At 40.5% G+C, this 12,084-nt stretch overlaps 1 protein-coding gene across 1 annotated transcript in view; it reads left to right on the forward strand.

Annotated features, from left to right (window-relative positions):
* LOC120065933 (protein O-mannosyl-transferase TMTC2-like) overlaps nucleotides 1-10,631 on the forward strand; it is a 138,149-nt gene extending 127,518 nt beyond the window's left edge. Inside the window, exon 12 of the mRNA XM_039016975.1 lies at nucleotides 7,372-10,631. Within this exon, the coding sequence (XP_038872903.1) occupies nucleotides 7,372-7,551 (180 nt within the window). The 3' untranslated portion in view covers nucleotides 7,552-10,631. The remainder of the gene's footprint in view (nucleotides 1-7,371) is intronic.
* The last annotated feature ends 1,453 nt before the right edge of the window (nucleotides 10,632-12,084 follow it).

Raw genomic sequence — 12,084 nt, forward strand, 5'->3', positions numbered from 1 at the left:
ACCAGCCTTTTGAAGCACTTCATGGCTACAGACGTGAGAGCTACTTGTTGGTAGTCGTTTAGGCAGGTTACCTTAGTGTTCTTGGGCACAGGCACTATGGTGGTCTGCTTAAAACGTTGGTATTACAGACTCGGACAGGGAGAGGTTGGAAATGTCAATGAAGACATTTGCCAGTTGTTCAGCGCATGCTCGCAGTACACTTCCTGGTTATCCATCTGGCCCTGCGGCCTTCTGAATCTTGACCTGTTTAAAGGTCTTACTCACATCGCCTGAGGAGAGCGTGATCACACAGTCTTCCAGAACAGCTGGTGCTTTCATGCATGTTTCGGTGTTATTTGCCTCGAAGCGGGCATAGAAGTAGTTTAGCTCGTCTGGTAGGCTCGTGTCACTGGGCAGCTCTCGGCTGTGCTTTCCTTTGTAGTCTGTAATGGTTTGCAAGCCCTGCCAGATCCGAAGATCATCATAGCCGGTGTTGTACAATTCGATCTTAGTCCTGTATTGATGCTTTGCCTGTTTGATGGTTCGCCGGAGGGCATAGCAGGATTTCTTATAAGCTTCCGGGTCAGTGTCCCACTCCTTGAAAGCGGCAGCTCTAGCCTTTAGCTTAGTGCGGATGTTGCCTGTAATCCATGGCTTCTGGTTGGGGTATGTACGTACGGTCACTGTGGGGACGACATCATCGATGCACTTATTGATGAAGCCAATGAATGAAGTGGTGTACTCCTCAATGCCATCGAAGGAATCCCGGAACATATTCCAGTCTGTGCTCTCAAAACAGTCCTGTAGCTTAGCATCTGATTCATCTGACCACTTTTTTATTGATCTAGCCACTGGTGCTTCCTGCTTTAATTTTTGCTTTTAAAGCAGGAATCAGAAGGATAGAATTATGGTCAGATTTACCAAAATAAGGGCGAGGAAGAGCTTTGTATGCGTCTCTGTATGTGGAGTAAAGGTGGTCCAGGTTGCTCATTTAACATGCTGATAGAAATTTGGTAAAACGGATTTACATTTTCCCTGCATTAAAGTCCCTGGCCACTAGGAGCGCCTCCTCTGGGTGAGTGTTTTCTTGTTTGCTTATGGCAGAATACAGCTCATTCAATGCTGTCTTAGTGCTTAGTGTGGTGGTATGTAAAACAGCTACGAAAAATACAGATGAAAACTCTCTAGGTAGCTAGTGTGGTCTACAGTTTATCATGAGATACTCTACCTCAGGCGAGAGCAATAGCTTGAGACTTCCTTAGATATCGTGCACCAGCTGTTATTTACAAAAATACATAGTCCGCCACCCCTTGTCTTACCAGACGCCGCTGTTCTATCCTGCCGGTGCAGCGTATTACCAGCCAGCTGTATGTTGATTAGTGTCGTTGTTCAGCCATGACTCCTTGAAGCATAAGATATTACAGTTTTGAATGTCCCGTTGGTAGTTTAATCTTGCGCGTAGGTCATCTATTTTATTGTCCAAAGATTGCACATTTGCTAGCAGAATGGAAGGAAGTGGGGGTTTATTCGATCGCCTACGAATTCTCAGAAGGCAGCCTGCCCTTTGGCCCCTTTTTCTCCACCTCTTCTTGCAAATCATGGGGATCTGGGTCTTTTCCCGAGAAAGCAGTAGAGGATAGGGGGTTTAACTTGTTATGGATAGGGGCAGCATTTTCACGTTTGGATGAAAAGCGTGCCCAGAGTAAACTGCCTGCTACTCAGTCACAGTTGCTAATATATGCATATTATTAGTATATTTATATAGAAAACACTCTGAAGATTCTAAAACTGTTTGAATGATGTCTGTGAGTATAACAGAACTCATATGGCATGCAAAAACCTGAGAAAAAAATCCATCCAGGAAGTGGGAAATCTGAGGTTGGTGGTTGTTCAACTCATTCCCTATTGAAGATGCAGTGGGATATGGGTCATGTTGCACTTCCTAAGGCTTCCACTAGATGTCAACAGTCTTTAGAACCTTGTCTGATGCTTCTACTGTGAAGTGGGGCCGAATGAGAGGGGAATGAGTCAGAGGTCTGGCAGAATGCTTTGAGCTCATCACGCTCGTTCACGTGAGAGCGTTGCTTTTCTACAGACAAAGGAATTTTCCGGTTGGAACATTATTGAAGATTTAAGTTAAAAACATCCTAAAGATTGATTCTATACTTCGTTTGACATGTTTCTACGGACTGTAATATGACTTTTCGTCTGAATTTTTGCCTGGACCTGCCCGCGCGTCGTGAGTTTAGATTGTGTACTGAACGCAGGAACAACAAGGAGGAATTTGGACATAAATGATGGACTTTATGGAACAAATCAATCATTTATTGTGGAACTGGGATTCCTGGGAGTGCATTCTGATGAAGATCATCAAAGGTAAGTGAATATTTATAATGCTATTTCTGACTTATGTTGACTCCAACATTGCGGATATCTTCTTGGTTTGTGTTGGTCTCTGAGCGCTGTACTCAGATTATTGCATGGTTTGCTTTTTCCGTAAAGTTTTTTTGAAATCTGACACAGCGGTTGCATTAAGGAGAAGTATATCTTTAAATCTGTGAATAACACTTGTATCTTTTCTTAATGTTTATTATGAGTATTTCTGTGATTTGATGTGGCTCTGTGCAAATTCACGGGATGCTTTGGAGGCAAAGCCAAAAGTAAACTGAGGTTTTTGGATATAAATATGAACTTGATCGAACAAAACATACATGTATTGTGTAACATGTTGTCCTGGGAGTGTCATCTGATGAAGAATATCAAAGGTTAGTGATTAATTTGATCAATATTTCTGCTTTTTGTGACTCCTCTCTTTGGTTGGAAAATCGCTGTATGCTTTCTGTGACTAGTTGCTGACCTAACATAATGATATGTTCTGCTTTCGCCGAAAAGCTTTTTTGAAATCGGACACTGTGGTTGGATTAACGAGAATTTATCTTTTAAATTGTATTTTAAAAATAAAATTATTTTCGTTTTGTAAATATTTAAGACTAACTTATTTATTGCCACTCGTTTTGAAGCTGACGGCAGCTCTTTGTTAAGTGTTGCAGTGATTTCACTCTCTGTAGTAGCTGATGTGTATAATGTTGAGTGACGCAGGTCATTAGTAAAGATTGAAAAAAAGTAAGGGGCCTAGATAGCTACTGTCATGGAAATTCTAACCAGAAAAGAAGAGAGACTGTAGATTCTTCAAACAACAACTTTTATTAAAGAATTGCAATTCTGGAGCGGTTAACAATCTCTCAAAAGGTTTTTATTATAAAAGTACAACCCCCCTTTGGGTGGTGTGACAACCAAACAGAACAATAGCCGTGAGGAAGCACTGGTTGGTGACCCCAATGTACAGCCAAAGGACTATGAGAAGCTGCGGTTGGCCTGTGGTGAGGTCTTGTTGATAAATGTCACGCCATTTCTAAATGCTCATTGTCTCGACACTGTTTCTAAAAGGAACCGAAACCATTTGTCTTGCTCGTCTCTCAGAGCTTAGTCCAGTCTACTGCTAAATTTGACCTTAAGTCCAGAACCATGAGTCAGTCACTTAGACAAAGGGGAGTGTTCTAGCAGAGGGAGCAAGTCACATTAGTACATTGTGACTTTAGTTAAATGCATAGATACACTGGATAAACGTTATAACAGCAATTTTGCCACCATCCTGCCCTTGGGAATGCCTGATTCTGCCTGGATTATGTTGGAGAGGCTACCATTAAAGAAACCCTCTGTGTTCTGTTAGAAAGGTAACTCTCAATCCACAGTATAGCAGTAAAGCCATAACATATAGATTTTTCCAGCAGCATACTATGGTTGATAATGTCAAAAGCCGCACTGAAGTCTAACAAAACAGCTCCCACAATCTTTAGATGATCAATTTCTCTCAGCCAATCATCGGTCATTTGTCTGAGTGCCATGCATGTTGAATGCCCTTCCCTAAAAAATTTGCTTTTATGTACTGTAAAATAACATTGTATCCGGTCAAACCATTTTTTCTCTCCAAAAGTTTACTAAGGGTTGGTAACAGGCTGATTGGTTGGCTATTTCAGCCAGTAAAAGGTGCTTTATTTTCTTGAGTAGCGGAATGACTTTTCCTTCCTTCCAGGCCCGAGGACACACATAATTACTGTAGGCTTAGATTGAAAGAGATGGCAAATAGGAGTGGCAATATCGTCCGCTATCATCCTCAGTCATTTTCCATCTAAGTTGTCAGATCCAGGTGACTTGTCATTGTTGATAGGCAACAATAATTTTTTCACCTCTTCCACACTCTGAATTCGAGATTATGGAATTCAAAATTACAATAGTTGGATGTGTAGGTTCGGCATTTGTTGCTGGCATGTCATGCCTAAATTTGCTAATCTTGCCAATGAAAAAATCCTTAAAGTAGTTGACAATATCAGTGGGTTTTGTGATGAATGAGTTATCTGATTCAATGAATGAGGGAGTTGAGTTTGCCTTTTTTTCCCAATAATTTAAGGTGCTCCAAAGCATTTTACTATCATTCTTTATATAATTTATCTTAGTTTCATAGTGTAGTTTCTTCTTCGTTTTGTTCTGTTTTGTCACATGATTTCTCAATTTGCAGTAGGTTTGCCAATCAGTTATGCAGCCAGACTTATTTGCCATTCTTTTTGCCTCATCCTTCTCAACCATAACATTTTTCAATTTCTCATCAATCCACAGAGATTTAACAGTTTTTACAAGTCATTTTCTTTTTCAGTCAGTTTCATAAATATGTCAACTGTGGTGTCTGGTTGCTCCTCATTACACACCACAGACCAGTAAATATTCTTTACATCAACTCACATTGCATACTTTGATTCATGGACGGTCTATATCCAGGTTGCAATACGGTTTATACGGACCAACATCACATGCACACTAGCACTCAGTGCACAAAGGGAGCAACGTGAGCAGCGACGATGTCATGAATATAAAATATATTTGTGTGTGTGTGTGTGTGTGTGTGTGTGTGTGTGTGTGTGTGTGTGTGTGTGTGTGTGTGTGTGTGTGTGTGTGTGTGTGTGTGTGTGTGTGTGTGTGTGTGTGTGTGTGTGTGTGTGACTCAGTCACCAGATCTCAACCCAATTGGGAAATTTTGGAGCAGCACCTGAGACAGCGTCTACAAAACACCAAATGATGGAATTTCTCGTGGAAGAATGGTGATGCCAGACACTTGTAGAATCTATACCAAGGCGCATTGAAGCTGTTCTGGTGTCTCGTGGTGGCCCAACGCCCTATTCGGACATTTTCTGTTTGGTGTTTCCTTTATTTTGGCGGTTACAGTGCCTGTATCTATTATTAGCTAGCACACAACATGATTTGGAATTACTAGTCCAGTTTCTATTTGTTCCACACAGTTGATGTTGTTTCATCAATTACAACATTCAAGGTGAAAATTATTTTTGTTTTAAGGACATGAATTGAGTCTAGAGATTTAAGTTCTTCATGTCAACTTTTAATATATCACCAAGACGCTGTTGTTTATACTAATGTGCACAGTGGGGTCCGTTTAGAAATGTGTAAACCTTTGCCATGCAGCATTTCCCATTCCGTTCATAGACACGTTTCCCCTGTCATGCTACAGTATTGGCAGCAGCATTACTCCACAGTGGTTTATGGTCTGAGGGGAAGAAATTAAGTCTTTTATAAACTTTTGGTGAAATTTGTGAAAATGTCAAACCATGATGACATAAACACATGGCGTTTCATGAGGCAAATACCTATGTGTGATAATTACTTATAAGTCACAAAAACAGCAGAATTATATTCTATGACTTTACAAACTGTTATTAGTAATTTTATTGAGACAGATTACACTTGACAAATAGCAAATCAGAAAAAACTATCAGAAAATAATCAATGCATGTGCAGTTCAGCAACTCACCCAGTATGTGTCATTATTTAGTTAGAATTATTTTGATCTTTCTCATGACATGCTCTCAAGTGAACTTTACTTTCAAAACAGTAATTAGTCAACCATAACATAAAGCCATGTGTTATTACTCTGTAACAGTAGCGTAACTACACAAGTACAATGAATTATGTTCCAAATGAATATGAGACGTGAGACGCTTCCTTGGTCTCACGTCTCTCTGGATTGTTTTGCTCTTGTTTTGCTCTGGATTGTTTTGCTCTTGTTTTGCTCTGGATTGTTTTGCTCTTGTTTTGCTCTGGATTGTTTTGCTCTTGTTTTGCTCTGGATTGTTTTGATTTAGATTGGGATTTGAACACTACTCTCCTACGATCCCGGGTGACACATCCCTTGAACTGACTCTGGTATTTTACCTCATGGCATCAGCAGGAAAATGCATTAAAAGATATTAATCCATGTGTCTCACTTCAAAGAGCTGGGTTCAGATGTGGAGCCCCGAACAGAGGGACATGGAGAAGTCCTGACACCACCCCCTGAGAAGGGCACTATGGCCTGGGCGGTCTAGATGTCTGGTCCAATAGCATATCACTACTGTCACAGTATGCTGTGTAACTTTGGAGATTGGTCCTGTTAACTGAGACAGATTTAGTTTAAGGTCTGAAAAATGACTACTTAATCCTATTGGCTGACTGAATTAACCTACAGTATCATGACATTTGTCCTCTGTTTTGGCAATCAGACATTATTGTAATAGGTCAACTGAAAGCATGTTGAGTAGGCCTGTACGATAAAGAGGATTGAGTATTCTGTATTGAGGTAGAGCTTGGTTTCAGGCAATAAAATGGCTCCATTCTAGTCAAACAACCCCAGCAATTTCTATGTGATTAAAACTGTTCTGCTACTTTATTTAAACTTTAATCGTTGTCCTATCAATATTTTCTCAGGACTTGTTAGTGGACTGTCATGCCGTCTCTTTCGAGAAGTGCTTTCCTTATTAAATAATGTATCCGACCAAGTCTAGATTCATAAACTAAGTAGATATGACATAACTTGCATTATTTATATCCAAACATCTTTTTATGGCTGTCAGCCTTGGGATGTTGTAACATTATATATGATCTATGCAATTAATTCCACAGTCAAAACAGAGGCTGTTAGTGGGAGGTTAATAAAATGTTTGAATGAGCTAACAGCTCTGGGGGGTCTGACTGAGTTGTACTGTAGGAGACTGTTACTCTCCTGCCACTTCTGCTACTGCTTCAATAGGTCTAACTGTGCTCTCAGCACTCTACTCCACCCCCAACCACATACTCACTCCCCTTCATATCCATCTCTGACTGTTAGTGTCTGCGATTACTGAAGAGACCATTGAGAGTGACATTTGAACAAAGATTTTCTATACTGCTAGAAGAAATGGTGCTATAAAGAACCAAAGATAACCATTATTTTAAGCAGTGTTGCCTTCTGTGAGATGTGATTCTGAGAATGACTGAACTGAACTGAACTGTCCTGCTCTTGTGTTCCAGTACCCAGCAGCCCTGATGAACCTAGGGGCCATTCTCCATCTCAACGGGAAGCTGCAGGAGGCGGAGACCAACTACCTGCGAGCTCTGCAGCTGAAGCCAGACGACACCATCACCCAGTCCAACCTGCGCAAGCTGTGGAACATCATGGAGAAACAGGGCCTCAGGACCATGGGGCTGTGAGTTTGCTCTCCAGCCAGCCAGCCAGCCATCTGTGCAGCAGGCCTGGGGAAGAAGTGGCCTGCTGCACCCTCAGAGGATGGGGGGAGGAGAGACTGGGAAGGTGAGGAAGGGGGAGGACAGCAGAACGCTCCTCGTGACTGTCTGTTGTGAGGAGCGCTACATTTATGATGATAACTTTCTGGAAATTTGTCCAAAAAGGGTGCTCTCCCAGGATCTGTGATTCTTGACCAGAGCACTTAACTTGAAGTGGGCCATAGGTACAAACTTGATATTTTGTGGTTAATTAGGTTTTGAATTAGTTATAGATGCTTAAAAATTATTTTAGGACAATGTTTGTCCTGGGACAGTGCAAGATTAAAAGTGTGTGCGAGTGACAGGGAAAAAAGACTTCCCAAGGCCCTGCCCTCTGAAGCAGGGGCAGTGGAGCAGAAGTTACTTTTACTCACCGTCTAATTACGTTTTTCGTCTGAAGTCAGTTCATTGGCTTCTGTGCATATCAGTGGAACTCGTGGCATGGTATTGGACTTTACAGCTTTGTCAGTTATGGTTTGTTCTCAAATTTAACACACCCACTGGGTACAGACATCAGTTCAACGTCTAGTTTTGATTCACATTTGGTTGAGTTGTCAACTAACATGAATTCAATGTGAAATCAACAACAACAAAATCACCATGTTATTGGATTTAAGTAAAATGCTGAGTGAAAATAAGACAATTGCCTTACGTTAACTATTTTCAAATCCAATCTGTTATCCACGTTGATTCAACGTCATCACATAGAATTTGGAGGTGGAAATGACATGGAAACCGTTTTTTGCCCAATAGGCAACTAGTGGAGGTCAGTGTTGATTAATTATTGATTCTGATTGCCTATGAGATTTCACTGATTTGACATGTTGTTGGACATTGAGACCTACAGCACCATGCCTGCAAACGATATGTAGCAGATTGTTGAGCATCATTGAGTGATAAAAAGGGAACCCACTAATAGACTTATAAATAACACTTCCACAAGATAAAACAATGTGATACCTTATAAATGGGACACCTGCCCTCATGTAACAGTCATGGAGAGCTCAGAGTATTTCCCACCCTTAAAGATATAGATCCATAGAATATTGTTGCCAAAAAACAGTGGTAGTTGTGAAATAAAATGCCAATACATTTGTCAGAGGGAAAGGTGAAATGACTTTGAACTGAAGGAAATGTCTGTCATTATTTGCAAACTCTATTATACCTTTCTAATTGAAGGTGTGAAACTATTCCATGTAAATGTAGCAGAGAATTTCACATTCCTTCACTAAGCTTGTTGTTTCATAGAGAGACATCACATGGCTCCTGTGTAGGCTACTCATGTGTCCTTGGATATTTGTCTTAGAGGAAAGTAATGTGTTATGAAAGGAAATGGCCAACTAACTTCCGATGGTACTAACATTAGCCCCTATAAGTTGGCATGCTAGCTGGAGGTTTGGACATTACCAGAGAACTGAGGACTTCCCCTTCCTTCGTGATTCATACTGATGACCTGTCTTCAGACATGATTAGAGGACAGTCGGAAGCCATTACTGATGACTGAAATCTCCTAACCAAAATAGCTGTCTAATTGATGCACTCCTTTACATAACAATGCACAGCTTTAGTTTGTCTGAGGGAATCTTTTTATGTAATATTGCTTTGAAAATGTAAATGTTATTTTATTTGTATGTATACATGAAGTTTAATATATACAGTTAAAAGCCACATACATTATAATGGAGACAATAGTCTGACTTGCAAGGGAAGGTCAGTGCCCAGCAGGTTCAGTATCTGTAAGATATTAAGTCTTTTCCATAGTATCAAAACATAATGTTCTCTCACTCTTCTCGGTCTTAAACATCCATTTTGTATATATTATGTGTAATTAACATCTACTTGGTGCTTGTCATTAAAACATTTACCACCGTTTATCAACTGTATCTTACATTTGGAAGGAAGAAAAAGTATTTTGGAGATGATCCCGCTATGACATTTATGTTTATTGTAAAGAAGCCCACAGCCACCGGGCGGTTTAATATTTGTAAGTTATTTCTTTGCGTTATCTTGGCATATAAACCAGCTGGTACTGTGTTATCTTTTTAAATGTATGTTGAAGGAAGTTCGTAAGATAAATATTGATTCATTTCCCTTCAAGAAATGTGATATACCTGTACACGTTTGTCTGGAAGACTTTGCCTTGTAATATGACTGAAAAACAATATTATACAGCTATTTGATTCCTAACACCATTTTCTGACAGGTGTATCTTGATTATGCTAAGATATTGCATTTGATTTAAAAAAACTAAGTTCATCATAGACAATACATTCAATGGCTACCAAAAAGTCAAAAGTATTAAAGCATTGCCATTTCTTTTGCTGTCCACTTAACTTCAGTCACCCCATCCATCCAAGATCATATCCAGTGCTTTATGAAGTTAGTAGTCTGATAGTTGCCTTGTTCTTTCTTGAACAAAAAAATGTATGAGCCCTGTTCCACTCTGTACGTAACCTCTGTTCTCATGTCTGTCTGCCAGTATTGGAGTCACAGCATGGCAATGTGTCTGGCTCTAGCTGGATGGTCTTACTGGTTGTTACAGTGCTGACGATTGTGATGGTCTTGACCATACAGCACAACACTGTACAACACTGTGTTGTATATAGCTATGGTCACCATGTCTATTTGTCTGTTATAGTGAAATGTTGAACTAGGTTATCACAATAAACTATTCTACCTTCACACCTTCCACCCCACTCCCACAACCCCCCATCACAAGTTGTGCTAATTTCTCTTGTGTATAAATTGTTTATGAACAAATTATAGTATGAATGAAGATGGAAATAAGTGTTTCATTCTGTCTCTCTGCTCAGGGATTTCAAGCGGTGGGTTGTATTGCTGAATCATACTCACAGAGCACTCGGAGAGTTTACTAAATTAAAGTTTTATTTTTTGAAAGTTGTTGTATTTGTATAAATGATCAAGATTTGTAGCCTTTCCTTAAACGATGCGCCAGAATAAACTTTCCCAATGTTGCTTTTTTTCCACAATAAAGTAATGGTGTTCTGCTTTCATTGTCTGTCTGAGTATTTTAGGGGGACAGTTTTGGAAAGTTTATTTTACATTTACAGTACTTTAGCATGTCACACTTAGCCTCTAAAACAACATTCCCATGACGTCCTTCTATATACTGATATACAGTGCATTCGTAAAATAATTTTTCCACGTTTTCTTACGTTACAGCTTTATTATAAAATTGATTAAATAGTTTTTTCCCCACATCAATCAATCTACACACAATACCCCATAATGACAAAGCAAAAATACGTTTTTACAAATGTTTGCCAATGTATTAAATATAAAAAACTGAAAATATCACATCTATATAACTATTCAGACCCTTTACTCACTACTTTGTTGAAGCACCTTTGGCAGTGATTACAGCCTCGAGTCTTCTTGGGTTTGACGCTACATGCTTGGCAGTGATGTATTTGGGGAGTTTCTCCCATTCTTCTCTGCAGATCCTCCCAAGCTCTGCCGGGTTGGATGGGGAGCTTTGCTGCACAGCTATTTTCAGATCTCTCCAGAGATGTTCGATCGGGTTCAAGTCCGGGCTCTGGCTGGGCCACTCAAGCACATTGAGACTTGTCCCAAAGCCACTCCTGCTTTGTCTTGGCTGTGTGCAACAGGGTCGTTGTCCTGTTGGAAGGTAACCTTCACCCCATTCTGAGGTCCTGAGCCCTCTGGAGCAGGTTTTCATCAAGGATTTCTTTGTACTTTGCTTCGTTCATCTTTGCCTCGATCCTTACAAGTGTCCCAGTCCCTGCCTCTGAAAAACTTCACCACAGCATGATGCTGCCACCAACATGCTTCACCGTAGAGATGGTCCCAGATTTCCTCCAGATGTGGCGCTTAGCATTCAGGCCAAAGAGTTCAATCTTGGTTTCATCAGACCAGAGAATCTTGTTTCTCATGGTCTGGGAATCTTTAAGTGCCTTTTGGCAAACTCCAAGCGGGCTGTCATGTGCCTTTTACTGAAGAGTGGCTTCCATCTGGCCACTCTACCATAAAGGCCTGATCGGGTTCTTGGTCACCTCCCTGAACAAGGCCCTTCTCCCCCGATTGCTCAGTTTGGCCATGCGGCCAGCTCTAGGAAGAGTCTTGGTGCTTCCAAACTTCTTCCATTTAAGAATGATGGTGCCCACTGTGTTCTTGGAGACCTTCAATGCTGCAGCTATTTTTTGATACCCTTCCCCAGATCTGTGCCTCGACACAATTCTGTCTCTGAGCTCTACGGACAATTCCTTCAACCTCATGGCTTGGTTTTTGCACTGTCAACTGTGGGACCTTATATAGACAGGTGTGTGCCTTACCAAATAATGTCCAATCAATTGCATTTACCACAGGTTGGTAAATCAAGTTGTAGAAACATCTCAATCAAGTTGTCGAAACATCTCAAGAATGGTCAATGGAAACAGGACGCACCTGAGCTCAATTTCGAGTCTCATAGCAAAGGGTCTG

Source organism: Salvelinus namaycush, chromosome 21, assembly GCF_016432855.1.
Source record: "Salvelinus namaycush isolate Seneca chromosome 21, SaNama_1.0, whole genome shotgun sequence".
Lineage (NCBI taxonomy): Eukaryota > Metazoa > Chordata > Actinopteri > Salmoniformes > Salmonidae > Salvelinus > Salvelinus namaycush.